This window comes from Teleopsis dalmanni, chromosome 2 (assembly GCF_002237135.1).
Source record: "Teleopsis dalmanni isolate 2A chromosome 2, ASM223713v2, whole genome shotgun sequence".
NCBI lineage: Eukaryota > Metazoa > Arthropoda > Insecta > Diptera > Diopsidae > Teleopsis > Teleopsis dalmanni.
Genome location: NC_051847.1, coordinates 114,838,957 through 114,857,029, shown reverse-complemented (window position 1 = coordinate 114,857,029; position 18,073 = coordinate 114,838,957). Strand labels below are relative to the sequence as shown.

Below are 18,073 nucleotides of genomic sequence, written 5' to 3'. Positions count from 1 at the left end.
TCTATATAACGAAATAAATACGATTAAATAGTATATTTAATCTTACCGTAAAAATTTTTTTCTTTTGGTAACAATGATCAATTTATAAGTACCCTAATATTATTTATATTCTTTTGCAAAATGTGCAAATAGAATCTTAAAATAATTTCAAACTGCCTTTTCTAAATAAAAAATGTACAGTATATGAAGAAATACTTTGAAATAAAATTAATTTTTGCACCACATGAAGGAAGAAATAGTATTTTTTGTTTCAGTATATTGTTTCTTTATAATTAATTTTTAATAATTAATAAATTATGAATGTAAATATAAAAAAATTTCATTTGTTATATATAACATAAAAGAAAAATAACGCTTACAAAATATAACAAAAAGATGTCCTACTAAATTTTGTCCTTGTTCTATTTCTATTTTATAATTCATATTATCATTAATTAAATTTTTTAAATTAAATTAAATTAGATCAAATTAAATTGAATTAAATCAATTATCAGCAATTAAAATTTGTTAATTTACCTTTACCGTAATCTATGCTTTGCATTGAATCTTGACTGAAATATTGGTTCACTTCACAGTTTAAAAATTAATATTTTAAAATATCAAACCGCAACTTAGAAATAAGTTATAAGAAGTATTTTGTCTAATTTTTAGAAAAAATATATTTACAATATTTTCGATCAAGCCGAATGTGATGGTAGATATAAGCCAGAGGATGGCACCTCTGCATAAGTAGAGTGTATTATTATAAAAAAAATATAAGAAAGCAGGATCTTATAAGAAAGCAAGTTAATACTTTCCATAAGATGGTACAAACAGACTTAATGCGGAATCAAAACATCAAGAATTGCTTCCAGAAATTCTTTGGTTTTTAAATAAAATATTGAAAAGCATTTTTTGTTCACTGCTAAATACTTTTTCCACTTTGTCTAGGATTAGGGCGATCTTATTTTCGAGCTTGAGACAAAAATTATGCTATACTACAATAATAATGCCTAAATTATCACTTCTTTTAAGACAAAAAATTACTCGATGCCTTAACGTTATCTAGTTAGATAATTTTAAGTTAAATAATATATACTTTACTATATACTAATAAATAAACTTTTATAAGTTTCGCTCAAGTTGAGGTGTTTCTATGAGCTAAATCTTAAATCCATCTATTTACTTACTTACTTAGTTGGCCATTACAGACGTGGGTCGTACTTGGCCGCGTCGAGTAGCCTCCGCCAGACAGCCCGGTTAGTTGCTTTCTGACGTCAGTTGGTCACCTGGTTCTTCCACCGAAGATGCGGACGTCCTTTACCTGCGGGTACCGAATGAAATACCTTTCTAGCCGGAGCACTTTATTCCATTCGCACGACATGACCAATCTATCGTAGCCGCTGAATTTTTATGCGCTTAACTATGTCATTGTCGCGGTATAGTTCATACAGCTCATCGTTCCATCTAATTCGATACTCGTCGCCAACGCGTAAGGGACCATAGATCTTCCGAGGAATTTTCCTCTCGAATGCTCCTAACGCCTTCTCATCACTGTTCGTAATTGTCCAAGCTTCTGTACTATACAGCAGAACAGGCATGATAAGAGATTTGTAGAACGTGATTTTTGTTTGTCGAGAGAGGGCTTTATTTCTCAATTGCTTACTTAGCCCGAAGTAACATTTGTTGGCAAGAGTGATTCTTCGTTGAATCTCTAGGCTGACATCATTTTTGGTGTTTAAGCTGGTTCCTAAATAAACAAAGTCTTTCACAACTTTGAACTTATAATTGTCAACAGCGACGTAGGTTCCAAGACGCTCAGGAAATTTGTTTGTTGACAGAAAGTACTTTGCTTGTTTTTCTAAGTTGGAAAATGCCGCACTCACGACTCGGATGTTCAGACCAATGATATCAATATCGTCGGCATACGCAAGCAGCATTACACTTTTGTAGAATATTGTGCCAGTACAGTTTAAATCTGCTGCTCGAATTATCGTTTCTAACATTAGGTTAAAATAGTCACACGACAAAGAGTCACCCTGTCTGAAACCTCGTCTGGTTCGGAGATGTTCTTCCCAATTCTACCGGAGCTGATGGTGTTGGTCAGCGTAATTTTACATAGCCGTATAAGTTTTATTGGGATACCAAATTCAGACATAGCGGCATAGAGTGTGCTTCTAGTCGTAGTGTCAAAAGTAGCTTTAAAGTCGACAAATAGGTGGTGTGTGTCGATTTGTTTTTCTTGAATCTTCTCCAGGATTTGACGCACTGTGAATATCTGGTCTAGGGTGGATTTGCCATGTCTGAAGCTATACTGATAAGGTTCAATCAGTTGGTTGACGATTGGCTTCAATCTTTCACATAGTACGTTTGACAGAACCTTATATGCGATATTTAAAAGACTGATCCCGCGGTAGTTGGCGCAGTTTGCATGATCATCTTTTTTGTGGATTGGGCAAAGCACACTTAAATTCCAATCGTTGGGCATGCATTCATCCGATCAAATGTTGCGAATTAGCTGTAGCATGCATTTTGATAGTCCATCTATTTATCAACATTAATTATTTAAATTCCCAAGAATGTGCAAGATTTCACTCGATCAGTGTAAAAACTTCAAAAACATTTCAAATATTAAAGGAAGACTAATTGAGAAATACATGGACGTACTTCAAAATCTTGCCTTGTTAAGTCAATTAATAATATATAGTACATACGAGTATATAAGGATCGCGATGAGATATTCATTTCATAAAATATATTTTATCAATAATATATATATATATATATGTATATATATATATATACTAGCTGACCCGGCGAACGTTGTTTCCCCTTGCAATTAATTTTCCTGGCTCAGCTGAGTTATAATATTTGTTGTTATTCAACTTAACCTTTAGCATTTTAATGCGAAAATTATTTTAAATTGATTTTTTCTTTTGAACTACAAAAAGTCCACATGCATTACTTATGTTACAAATATTTTCATGTTACTTCAAATCCTTATAAGCACTACATTTTAAATAAAAAAAAATATCAATGGATATTGCAAAGCGTCGTAAGAGCGATGACTGTCTGCAACCGTATGCACTGTGTTATCTCTGCGTTGTATTCGTATATCTCGACGTTCAAATGCGTCGCCAACCATAACAACTGCAACTTCATTAATAATCGGTGCATTATATCGGCCCGCGTGCTGCCCAGATGGTACTTTGATGACGATTGTATAGTTGTCGTTTAGCAGTCTGTTTGAAACGGTAGTGAACAACTGGACCAACTGGTTATGATTTTTTAAAAACGGTTCTAAAATACCCACAATTTCTTGCTCCTCCATCTGCTCGATATGGTTGTACTGGCAACGTGCGTTTATTTGCTGCTTATCATCACCCATGAAGTAGATTTGCAGAAATTTGGGATCATTATTGGGCATCAGCATTAAAGAACCAATTTGGTGATACACTTGACTCTGAATCTTAAGCGTTGATTGAAAATTGCGACCAATCTCATTCTGAACGATTTTTGTTGTTCCAAATGATGTCATTTGAAAGCACGAATTGAATTTGCGAATTTTACGAAAAAACAATTTAGATTGAGATGTAGCTCCAGCCAATAGTGCTTTCAATGGTTCTAGCGGCGAATTCAATGGTGGCAATACAACTTTTCCAGATACGCAGCAGAAACCGGCCGATTCACCTTTGTATTTGAGTGCATGACAGTGTTTGTTCATAGCACCGATTACAATTCGTGAATGTGACGAATAGTCGATATCCGACTCATATTCAAACGCAAGGCGATGAAATGATGCACGTGTCAATGCGCGATACACTTGCAAACGCTGTTTTTCACGTGTTCTGAATGTGTCGGTGACTCGTTGACGGGCCAGTCTTTGTATCAATGCATTAGCTGGAAGGCGTTCGTTGTGTTGCTCTTGACTTTCATTAGCACGTGTGATTGTATCCTGGTTTCTTACATTTTCATTGTTTTCTGCCGATCTATTTACCCGACGGTTCTGGAGTAATTGTGAATTCCGAGTCCGTCGACCAATATTTCCTCCTCGTCCACGAAGACGTGGCATTGTTTTTTGTACGTTATTTATATCTTTATATATATAATTCTTCTTTTTTGGGTGTGTTCAAGTCAATTCAAGGATGGTTTAGATTCATAATTTGGTCCACTGGATAACGTTTTTTTAATTATTATATTATTATTTTAAACTTTTTAAACAAATCAAAGTAAGCATGGATAAATTTTAAATTTCTAATATAAATGTATATGGATACCAAAAAATAAAAAATTAATTAAAAAGACATTATCCAGTGGGCCAAATTGTGAATCTAAACCTTCCTTGAATCCACTTGAACACACACAAAAAATTTTATCAAAATCGGTTCAGCCGTTTAGGAGAAGTTCACTGTCAACACACGTACAGAAGAATATATATATAAGATATATATATATATATATATATATATATATATATATAAATAATATCAATAAAAATATGATTTGTTATAAATAACAATTTTTTATTTAATAACGGCGTAGAACAAATGCCAACGTAAATACGGGTAACCATAATTAGCTTTAATTACAATAATTATCAACGCGTATATAAAAAATTAAAATATCGATGTAAAACTTTTTAATTAAATGGTGGTCAGCATTTATAAAAAACTAGCCCATGTTATGTATATATATATATAGCATATATATATATTAAATATTTTGATTGTAAGCATTTTTATTTTAAATTAGAAATAATAATAACAATATTGATCAGGTTACTCATTTGTTATAGATTAAATAATATATGAAATGCAATGTATGTGGTAACCAAAGTTCATCATTAATTTGAAAATCAATACCTTTAGATAATATATAAACGTGTTTGTATATATAAAGTATTAAAACTGATGCAATCACATTTTATAGGGCTTTATAAGGCCCTATAAACTATATCTGTAAACAGTACAATATATTAACAATGGTGTTGCTGCTTCCAATTATGTCACTTATATATTTTTTACTAACTATTTTTTTCAGCAGTTTTAAAAACTCCACGCATTTATATTTTGTGCTATATATCTAATTTTTTATTAATTGTTAAAAAAGAAATGACTGTCGGCATTAATTGACATATTACAAATCCGTATACTGGTTCAAGTCTTCATACTAAATGTTAAGATAATGAAACCTCAATAATGATATAGAAACTGAAGCTTATGTTGCTCTTTCTCTTCTTTAAAACTAAACAAACTTTCCACTAAACAATGACTTATTTTAACTTCAAGCAGTATTGATTACAGCCTACAGTCAGTTGGAGTCTATTTCTTTCAACTAGATCAGGTAAATGTGTGCAAACTGATTCCTTCTCCCACCTTTTTTTTTTATTTCTTATTCCAGTGATTAGAATTTTCTTGACTAGATGAATTTAATTGCATGACTGTATTCTATTAAAAATCGGTTGAAAAATTTTATTTATAGCTTTTGAGATATGCAAAAAAAAAGTTCACCATGCTTATGACAAAATTTGAAGCGGTTACAGGTAGCCAATTGGGCTTAAAATATTTTTAAAAGAAAACCTATCTAAAAAACGATATTTATGTAAAATTTGATTTCTCTACTGAATCAGAAAGTACCTAATTTTAATTATCAAAATTTAATTCTATGACAATGTGCGGGCCCATAAAAGCTTAGGTACGCATTGACCTAGAGTGAAACACCTAGTCCTACTACATCAATAAGTTTTTTTCATATATTACCGAGTTTTAATTCATCATTATGTGCGGGTCCATAAAAGCTTAGGTATGCATTGACCTGGAGTGAAACACCTAGTCCTACTACATCAATAAGTTTTTTTCATATATTACCGAGTTTTAATGCATCATTAGGTGTATACACTCAAGTGTTACTTATGTTTATGAATGTGTGCAATCGCAACTGTCCACTAACTCTTTAATTATAATTATACAAGTTTCTCTTTTACTTTAAAGTTTTCTCGGTCCAATATTGCCCATTAATACAAAACAAAAAGCAACTACTTCACAAAAGTAAATAATTAGTCCTTTTTTGCTTTAATTTATAAAAGATACTCATAAAAGTATAAAGAATTATGTATTTGAATATTATTCAGAATAATAATTTTGGATGAAATGAAACTGGTAAAATGGATGTTTCATTGTAATGTATTTCCCCGATTTTAAGGCATTGCTATGAGTAATGAAATGTAATATTTTGGAAATACTGGGATGGAACATTTAGTTATTGAGCATTCGTTTCGTTAAAGAGTTTCAAATCGGAAGAAAAAGGATAAAGAAATAAATAAAGAGGTGCCTAATCGAAAGTATATTCTGTGATAGATTATATTTAGAATAGTTAAATAGATATAGTATAAATAAATTATATAAATATAATAAAGTTTGGAAGAAGTAAAGTAAAATCTAAATTAATAAGGGAAGTTAACACCGTAAAAGAGCTTTAGAAAATTTAAAAATTTGAAATAAAACATTCTAAAAACTCTTTTAAACAGAAATTACTCCCTTATATTACTCTGTTAAACAAAATATTCCATACGAAACAAAAATGCATAGCAAAGAGGGATTGGCATTAATAGTATTAACCTTGTGACCACACAAAACAATCTTTCTACGTGGAACCATAACTGACGACGGCAGTGACGGCATTGAATACATGCAGCACCGTACACTGCGGCGTCGTCTAGCACTGAATTTACGTTACATACATATTGCTACATATACTGTAAGTACAGTGAGTCCTTTTTGGAAGTAGCTACATGGGTGAATACGAGATATCTGCTTATATGCAACAGCCGCAGCGGGAAGATTTCACACCAAAAGACCACAATGCTTGCAGTTCAATATTTTCCTTGTATTTTGCTATTATTCCCCTTTGTACTGTTTTCATTCCTTATGGTAACCGCATTGATGAGACTCACCGGGAGGTTTTTGTTTTCTGGTTCTTTTGGTTTCCTTTGGTATTACTTTTCAAGTAATTATGAGATCAAGTGGGCATGGCTAATCGATTTAAAAGTAACTTTCCTTTGGCAGTGTACGATGAAGGCGCATATAATATATGCATACATGAGGGGTTGTGTTTACATGTGCTTGCACAAAGTAATATAGAAAAAACTATGCATATACATATAAATAAGTTCATAAAAATAAGTCCAATAATTCCATATTTCACCGTACAAATTTATTGCCGTAATTGATCACTGTAATTATTAATTATGACCTTTTTTGTAAGCGCAATATGCAGCGTCATCTGTTCTCGAGGAGGTGCGCCTTTTACGTGTTTCCAATTTGTTGTCTATAATAAATGGTATTCAATTCATTCATTTTTTTGTTTTTGGTACTAAAAATTTTCTAAAAATCGATTTCAAATTTTTGAATAATTATACTCGTGTATGAATTAGAACTTTTATAAAGTTACATTTCAATAAATTGAATGTGTTATTCGCTATTTTTATATTCTAGTATTAAAATAGATTTTTCCATTTTCTAATATAAAAAATGAATATTCAATTACTAATATATATTTTATATTTATCCGCTTACAGCTTGAAACCACCGCCCAAGGATGGAGTTACGAAAAGCAATCCTTCGAAGCGTCACCGCGAACGTTTAAATGCTGAACTCGATTTGTTGGCTTCTTTGCTGCCATTTGAACAAAATATCCTCAGTAAATTGGACCGACTGAGTATTTTAAGGCTGTCCGTTAGTTATTTAAGAACAAAAAGTTATTTTCAATGTAAGTACATATATTACAACTATTATATCGCATACTTCTTATAACTTTATTTTCCTGATGAAATTCAGAGTTCCTAGAGTTTGTCTTCGAAAATTTTTAGTTTGAGTGAAATTCAGTTTAAAATGTTTGAATAGATTAAGAAATTATTATATATTGTGGGACGTTGGGACAGCGCATCACCCACTTGTTAGTGATCCCACTGAAATGAAGGATTAGCCGAAGTAGACCACGAAACAGCTTGGGTCTTTTTTCACATAACTACATCGCTTGTTAATGCAAGCAGCTTATTTAGCTTGATGTTGCCTGCCAAGTCATCACCAACCCAATGGTGTCCCAAGACAGTCTCCTCCTGCTTATTAATGCTGGACATTGGCACAATATATGCACCGCTGTCTCCTTTTCTGCTAAACATAGTCTGCAAGTGTCTCCCTCAGCAAGAGTTACCTTTTTAAGGTGATACTTAAAGTTTCCAGGTCCCAAGACACTGCCTTGTAGCACTCCAGCCTGAATTGGCTGCAAAGTTGAAATTTCTTCTCCCTGTTTTACAAAGAAATATCGTGATTCGATGTAGGATTTTAAGAAAATGTAGTAATTAGTTGGGAGCATCTTTTTAAGCTTGAACACTAGACCGTTATGCCAAACTTTATCAAATGCCTGGGATATGTCCAGAAATGCTGCTGTGCAGAACTCCCTTTTGTCAAATGCTGTGTGTATAACATTAACCACTCTGTGTACTTGCTCTATTGTACTGTGGTTTTTTCTAAAACCAAATTGATGTTCCGGAATTAGTCTCTTTCTATTGACAATGGGTATTAATCTGGTAAGGAATAAATTTTCCAACAACTTGGATATAATCGGTAGAAGACTAATTGGTCTATATGACTTAAAATCAGTTTGATTCTAATATGGTATATGTTAAGAAAGTACGTGGTTAGATGATGTTAAAGCAAATGATTGTTATACAAACTATTTTTATTTTCAGCCAATGTGAAACTCAACAAAATCTGTAACCAGTATCCTTTATAATTCCTGGCTATATGCATAGTAACTTGCTAGTCCGTCTAACCTAGTCACATTTATCTATCATGTTAGCAAAATTCATTTGTTTTGGGCTACATAGAAAGTACACATGAAGAACAAAAGTCCATTCAAACATTCAATTTCATATATTTTAATATAGCATACAGCAAAATACCTGATATCGAAAACATATCTGCAGATCAAAACAGCCAAATACACAACCAATTAACTATAAACATATCACTGAAGAAACACCTAAAGATAAGCACAGAGATCTTCGAATATACACAGTAGAAAAATATATTTAAAAAAAACATTAAGACTATTTAACATAACAGATCTGGATACTTAAGTGACACTTAGTATAACGTCTAAATAAACCAATCCACATATAATCTTACCAATCCCATATATCTTTTTCTTCTGCATATTGTAATTATTTTGTTTGCAGTATGTTCGGATAAGAATAATTTTTTAATTGTTGGTCAAATTGCTCCGGTAATGTTTTATACAAATTCTACACAAGCGAATGTTGACCCTTAAACTCTTCCAAAGGGAGGCAAGGGTCATTCATGTTAACTATTTGGTTCTGGTCCATTAACTCTTTTTCAACACACGGCACAAGTAAACAGTGTACACCATTAAATAAACAACATTAATAAGATATACTCTAAATAAAATGGTCAAGCAAGGATAGAAAGGATACAACAAAGACGCGTGGCACAGGCATTAGAATTATAACAAAAGCCAAGGATAGTTTTGAAACTTCAATATTCGTACTTGTATCTTTTGTTTATAATTGTTAGGAAAATAGTGAAATTCATTAGATAAGTCGGAAATTTTTAGCAAGTTTCATTTTTAATTGAACATTTGTATATGGAGAGCAATTATTCGTTGGATTTCAGCAGTGAAATACAGGAAGCATTTATTTTAAAAATTGTGCTCAATAGGAAAAATAAAACTTATAAGTCCGTACTTAAATATTAACTTTGTTAATAAAGAGGCACGCATGCGGTTTGCAGAGTGGCACGTGTCATAGATTTGTGTCCCTGTCACTGTCAAACCAAAAGATTACACTCTCCTTATACATAGATACGAACGCATGTTCTTTTGTAGCTCGCTAGTCCAAAGCCAGAGCCATAGCCCACCTTCTGTTTGTATTTGACCGCTAATTGAGAAAATATTTACTTAGCGCTTGTACATTTTGGTTTTCTAATAATGCGATTGCGATTAGGTGCTTCTCAGTTGGAATGGGTTAAAAATTTGCACTATTCACATTTGTCATTTTATTGGTCTATTGGCACGTGAACAAGTAATTTATTTAAAATAAACAAAAAAAACTATTTCATTTACTCAGTGTAGACTGATTACCCAAAAGACCCAAGCAAAAGAGTTCATTTAATTTGAATTATTCACTCAGACCACTTTGCAGACTGTGTCAATTAATATGCCTTATCGGCTTTTGTAATGTACAAGTACATAAAACTTTTATTCGGCGCTTTTTATTGCAATATTTTAATTGAGAAATTAATTAATTAAAACTGTCATAAAATACCGCATTTTTTCTTCTTTGCAATTAGTCGCAAAGAAAAAAAATTTAATTATAAAACGAAAGAGTAATAAAATGCGTAGGAATTGATCAAACGAAATCGACGACGGGTGAATGTATCTTAAATCGTGAAAAAAAATACTCTTTTTTAGTTAATATTTAACGAGCTATAGCTATATAATAAAAAATCATTAATATTCAATTTATTGAAATTAAATTAAATATAAAAGAAGTGGCAAAAGACTCAAGACGTCAAAAATACGTACCAGAGTAGTACGTATAGCTTCGTACCTGTATAGCGGACTGAAAGGGAGCGAAAGTCCGGTTCGTTTCGAGTAAAGCTCACAAATGTTTAAACTGTAAAAAATTATTAGACGATGAATAAATTGGTGCCGATTTGCATGAATGTTTGTATGAGCACTTTTTTTCTCAGTTAGTTATTTAAGTTTTGAAATTGTTAGAAATATGTTAAAGATTTATGTTTTCAATTCTTATTTCAATTATTTCTAGATGATTTTATAGAGTCCTTACTCTGACGGGAAATATTTCTGCATTTTCATTAGATCTGTTTGTCTTCCGCATTCGTTTAAGATTTTAAAACACATAATGGTCTCCGGAAGCCATTTTGCTAATTTCCTCTCCAATTGGCTTAGAATGTGCTATTAAATTTAACCTCTATGTTCATACAGACTGGTAAAATATTAATATAAATATTAAATTTTGTTGAAAATACATTGTTTTTAATTTAAATTTAGATATTAAGTGTTATAAGTTCTCGAACCCTTGCACTACTGAACTTTCTTGTACAACAGATTAGAACATGTGAATGTTTTCTATTTCTAGTAACTAGAAATGTTTTTATAGTAAATTGATTCATTGTAGGTGTCAAATATCTGCCATGGCAAATCATAATTTTTATATAAATATCTGAGTTATTGCTTGAATATTATCCAAACCAACCACATATATCCATACACAATTTAAATAAGTAAAGAATTCAGTTCCTTTAAACTTGAACTGTTTTGATAAAATTCATCAAGTTTGGTTTCTAGATATATTTGATTCTTTATTAACAAAAGAAAAATAATCTTATTATTATATTTAGCAGTGGCGTATATAAGGAGCATTTATAACCATTTTACACAAGATTTTTAATTTTTTTTCGATTACATTTTTAATATGATTCTTAAGTTATGTTGCAGAATTGGGTTTTGCATTAAAATAGAAGAGTAATATACAGACAATTATTAGGGATGACAAGTCATATTAATTAAAATCCCATGGTTTTACGTCCATATAAGTCTATATACTCTAAAATTGTGAACAATCTCTTACTATTATTTCGCACTAGACTGTTAACTATATTCTACACATAGATTATTTAAACAAAAAAAGTTAAATAAAACCAAGTCAAAATAATTTGAGTCATTGCCCTCGAAAAAAACCTTTTAACTTTACACATATATCCGCTACCCTTGAGTAAAAAATTTATTTGTCTGTAGGACGAGTACGGTACGTATGAACCATAACGACCACAAAATATTCTAACAACACTAAACAATGCAAACTCATTTGATAGACATTATATGCACCTTTTCAGAGAACACTGCGCCTGCATATGCTGCCTAATAAAGGATATTTTAGGTACGTACGAGAACTACGTAGCTGTAGACCGACTGTCAAACAACAAAGTCCTCTTGAGAAAACATATGTTTTATTCGTTGATTTGCCTTTTATTTTTCGCTGTTGTTATTGTTTACGTTGTTACGCTGTATTAAGGCGGGGGTAAAGCAAATGAGTGAAGGTAAAGAAAGGAAGGTAAGGAAATTGTGTTAAATTTTTCAAAATGAAAATTTATGAGTAACACAACCAGTAGAATGGACTGGAGAGCTACAGAAAAGACAAAAAGAATATCAATAACCTCTTTTAGTGCATAAACTCATAGTTTTGTGTCCCTAATCCGTGAACTTTTGCCACGTGCGTGAAGTATTGAAAATTAGTTTTGAATCATTTATGAGTCATAATCACACTAAAATAAAGAAAAACACTCTTGCTAAGTACATTGTGTGGGTAAATTTTTGAATGATACATAAAAGTAAATCTTTTCTTTAACATTTTGATGATAAAAAATATGTGAATCAATCAGTTAGTTAATAAATTCCACAGATCCTTATAATCATCAACATATTGCTTAATAGTTCACATTGACATGATTTATCTATGATCTCTGCACTCTTTTTTTTTGTGATTCAAAATCAGTTTTACCATGTAATTCAGGGCACGACACTTGTATAATAAGCAAAGGAGCCCGTATTAAGCTATTTACCCTGAAGCTGTGAACCCTTAACTCGACATGTAGAAATGGGTACAGTGACTCTGTGTGTTTTATTGGCTGACTGCGATGGGTCAAAGTTAAACTGCGTACTTAGTGGTGACCATAAATTTTGACCTGTTTTGGTTTGCGTATGGAATCTTTATAGTGAAGATATGATAATTCCTGCAGAGCTACTTATACCACAGTTTGATATGAAAAGAATTTATTTTATTGATCAAAATTATTTTTACGTTTTTTTTCTAGTCTTTTTCTAGTTTATTTAAAACAAAAGTTGGTTATATTTAATCATATTCACAATATTTAATTTTTCATAATTTTAAACATATTCAATATTTCGACCGTTTTTGACGATCATCTTTGGAATGTTTAAACATTTTTAAAATGGAAACATTTTTCAAATAATTATTCTAATATGTTTGATCTGTCTAATGTCTTGTTCTCTTCAACAAAATTAGTTGGTTGCAATATATGCGTCGGTTTCTGTTTAATCAGTGTTGTCAGTATCAAAAAATAATTGTATGTGATTTACTTCATTACATTTTTCTTGAAATTATTTTAAGCAATACTAAATTACAGCTACTAGTAGCAGTAGGTAATTGTAATTCCGTTGATAATCTCCAGCATAAAGTTTCGGATATTTGTGTATAGGAACAATTTGAAATTTGGAAGAGAACATTTTTGAAGCACACAAATGATCTTTGTTTTTAACTTGTTTACACCTCAGTCCTTATTACATTCTATCATCAAATTGACTAAACCAGAAACTTGTTACATAGTATAAGCTTACAGAATAGACAACACTGAAACGGTGTAAATATTGTCGTACGCAGTTATGGTCAGATGTCTCATCCATCCTCACTTGATGGATAAGACTGCAATGTTTTAATTCTAGGGATAAAGTCTTTTTATTTATTATGCATGCATTCAATTATTCAATTATCCTGTAGGACTGAAATAGTTTTATATAATCTAAGATAATCATTTATTGATTGAATTATTTATTCAAACCATCGTTTACGAAATTCGCGTTAACAGTGAATATTTCTGCTTCCATATCAAAAGGAATCATCTTTTGATGTAATACATTAATCTGATACATCTATTTTTACTAATTTCAACTTTTTAACAACTGTACAAATACTAAATTAGTTTTTTATTGAAGTTAGTTCCCTATCTTTAAACCTAGTAAACGGTATTTTTATGTGTTATACACATATTCGACTTATTCAATCACTGTTGGTTTATTATATATAAAAAATAAATAATATGGTTATAAGTGTTCCAACTCTAAACCCTTAAATCTTAAAATGCTCGCTATCATTATTCATAGATCACCGAGCTTATTACTCGCAATAATGTAACAAAATTAAATTTTCAAAAAAATTTGATAAGAGGATCAAATCGTGAATACGATTAATTTTTATTATTAATTTCAATTTTGTTTACGGTTTTTCCATTTTCAATGTTGAAAATGTTTATGGAGAAATTTACTAAACAATTTTATAATCTACAGGCACTTATATTCTGTTAGATTTGTGAAATTATTTTGTTATGCTTTTTATGATTGTCATAGTACTTTAACTGATTTAGATTGAAAATGTTTGTATATTTATTTTTGGAATTATTCTTTGACTCTGTTTTCTTCTCTCTGGTATTTAAGTATATTTGTCGGTATTTAGTTAAGATGTAAGTACAGTGAAAAAGTTTACTCCATAATTCTTGATATTTACAACACTATAATGCACCATCCTATACCGCTTTGATTCTTTGAGACTGAATTCTTCAGTTTGTGAACACCGTTTCGATACGATTGAGGAGATAGATCCAATCGGGTTTGAAAGCATTTCAAAAATAGATTTAATAATTGTTTTAGTGGTTGAAAATAACATGTGTTTATTTTAGTAAATTAAACAAAATATTTTTTGATGCTTTTTGTCAAGATTATTTTAAGCAGTAGAACTACTAATATTCATAGTTTTTAATATTTTGATATTTTGTTCAATTTATTTTCATAAACATATTAAATGAAAAGGTCCATACAATCAATAATAATTAAAAACGCAACAATAATTATGTGAATGGAAACTGAAAAATATTTAAGATCTATATTAACTGTGATATAAGAATATTAAATGAATTCATTCCAACTGCACAATCTAAATATTTATTAAATACATATAGAAGGTGTCCACTAAAAAATTATTTCTAATTATTTTAAAATATGAACACAGAATATATTTAAAAGCATTAATTAAGATAGTATATTTAATCAATTAATAACATTTGATAAGTGCAATGTATTGTAAAAAGTAAATTTAACTGGAAGGCTTAGTTGTTCTTAATGTAAACGCGCGTACAGTAATAATATATAGTATATATGAGCTATGTTAATAAAATCTGCTGTCACATTTCTCACGCCATGTCGCGACATTATGTATAGACTGTGCGCCAGAAAAACCGCTTAGATACTTATTTCCATAAATATTGTATATTTTATATTCATTTTTTTTTTATTTTTATATTCACAAAAATGAATTAAATTTCTAATCATACATTAACTTGTTTTTCGTGTGAAATTAATTTAATATGTGAGAGATTTTATATGGTTTATTTTTGTTTGAATTAATATTCTTTTTTATGCACTGCATTTCAAGTTTCTCAATTTACAATTTGAACTATAGAATAAAAAAGTTTCTAAATTCGCGTTGCAATTTCCGCGAAGCTCTTCGCTACAAAATATCCGCTTACCCACGAGACCAAATATTTTTTAAGCCCTGTTTACACAACAGCACAAGAGCAGAAGAGCACACATTGATCAATTGAAACTTAAGTCTTCACTGAGCAGATTACTTCTTATGTGAATACGATCAGTTGGTAAGTTGGTATAAAATTTATGAACAGTTAAAAGTTGAACCTGATTTACAGTTGACGATTTACAAGATGCAATGAAGATAATATTTTAGGTTTGTTGAATATTTTAAGTAGTCTTTAACTGTTTCAAATATTTGAGTAAACATTGATTAGAATTATGTGTACGAAGATATTATCTTCGTTTCAGTTTAGAATGCGGTATGACTGTGGTGTGAAAAATAGTTTGCAAAAAATAGTAGTTATCTCTGATTACTGGAGTATAAGAACCCATGCAGAGAAACTATGTATTCCTTTTAATACTCATTGCAGAAGTTGTGGAAAGCTATGGGAAAAGAAACTATTAAACATTTTCGCTGTTAGCGCTCGATCTTGGCGTAAAGATGAAATAGGTTTTCATTTTTATCAGACTGTTCATCGAAAAAGATTAAAGTCTTATTAAATTATCTAAACTTGAAGGGATGGATTTAGTCTGTGTCTTTCCATCTTAAGTTTTCTTGTAAGCAATGTGATAGCAAAATGGCGAAAATCGCTAATTGAGGTCAATGGAAAATTATCTGCTGCCAACCAGGTACTCACTATTGACATATTGTGATTGAGTTTTCATTATTTGCTTAATTTTTAAAATAATTTGATCCATCTTGGAATTAAAACCAGTGATGTGTTTCGTTAACATTAAACAATGTTTTATTTAAAATTAATATAACATATTAACTCTTTTATCTTTTATCTATTATCTTTCCGTTCTTTTTGGATGAATCTAAAAAAATGCAATAGAATTGCTTCATCAACTTAAAATAATAATAAATTAAACCATCTTTCATTTTTAGGGTGAGTTTCTTACCGATTTATTTAATAAATCTATTTTTTCACCCATTCTGTATCCACTAATGAGAGTAAAAAATCTCTTCGCCAATTAGGGTTGAAAACAAGATACATAAATGGCGTCTGCTTTGCTGATAAGCTTCCGAGCACTGTTATTGTTGTGCAACAATAATAAAGAAAAGTATGATTATAATAACAGAGAAGAAAATTTGTGAAAACACTCCCAGAAATATATGAAAGCAAAAACAAACCCCACCCATTGCAAACAAAAGAAAAAGTAAAGAAAAAACCTTTCGAAAGAAAATGTGAAAAATTACTAAAAAATATGAAAGGTAGAAACAACAAAATGGCGCCCATCTTTATTATTAAAGCAGAACCGTTAAATGCTAAGTTAAAAAATTGGTAATGGCAGAGTTTAATGATCAAATTTTTGACTTTACATTCGAAGCAAACTACAAATACAAAAAATATATGAAGCAATATGCCAACCTGCTGACAGAAATGTCAAATTCATCAAAATTATATGATAGCAGCAGTCACGTTTATCATTAAAAATTATTAAGTAAAATGATAAAGATATATGTATGTATAAGGTAAATGAATATTAAAACTGCACCTATTTTGTCTATTTATACAATATTTTAATAGAAAAGCTCAAAAAATCAGGGTTGGTATAAAAAAATGAAACAAGCGACGGCAACAGAAGCAGTTGCAGCGCAGTGATTTGTGTATTTTTAGGCTTTAACTATTTTCTCATAATAAAGTTTTATTTTGTGCTTTTATTTTTGTTTGTATTAGTTTAGCACATATTGTAGTAGTAATTGTTGTTGTTGTTGTTGTTGTATTGCAATCTTTGCCATACTTAAGTCACGCAACATAGCATAGCGTGACCGTCTACAAACAACACAAAAAAAAGCAACAATAAAATAAAAAAGTTGCATATGCTATGCGGCAGTATTAAACAGCTGTATATAAGATAAAAACAATAACAACAGTGGTGTCCAATTGACAGGAGAAAAACAGACAAATTAGATGAATGGCGTATACTATACTATGTATATTATACATATATGCATAAACAACACAAAAAAGGAACACTCACAAATAGACACTTGAACAGACTGACTGTCAGTTTAAAAGTGTTTCACATCCCTTCACTAACTTAATAAACGCACATATTAAGTTTTGCAAAATATTTGTGTGTTTATAGGTTAGGTTAGCTAACTTTAATATTGGCCACTTTAACAAACTAGCATGATGTATTGTTATTAATGTTGTTTTTGTATTGTAATAACGTACCTTTACAAACGATATCATTAAAATACAAATAAGAAAATGTATACATTGTTGTTGTTGTTACTCTTGTTAAAACACGCAGCCAATGTCAGCTAAATTGCAGCAAAACATTTGAATTTTATGAAACCGTTATTTTTGTTTTGATTTTCTTGATTATAGGTTGCTTCTGGTCATGTTGACCTTGACTTGAGAAGAAGAAGAATATGTTTCTAATTTAAATATGAATCGGAATAGTTAAATTTTAAAAGTTTAATGAAAAGCGAATGCATTAGTTCTTAAAGTGTATAATATTGTTTTAAAATATGTTAATAACAAACTATATAATTATTCTAAAGTAATAATTTCGTTTCCAAATCATTCACATCTCAACATTATTCGATTCAATATCATGTGTACCCGGAATTATAAGAGAAATTTAAACAATTCAAATGAAA

The 18,073-nt window shown here is 30.4% G+C and overlaps 1 protein-coding gene across 1 annotated transcript in view; it reads left to right on the top strand.

Moving 5' to 3' along the window:
- The window catches only part of LOC119675523 (aryl hydrocarbon receptor-like), a 98,445-nt gene that overhangs the window by 31,543 nt on the left and 48,829 nt on the right, over positions 1–18,073 (top strand). The window contains exon 2 of the mRNA XM_038086729.1: positions 7,556–7,746. Coding sequence (XP_037942657.1) covers positions 7,556–7,746 — 191 coding nt within the window. The remainder of the gene's footprint in view (positions 1–7,555; positions 7,747–18,073) is intronic.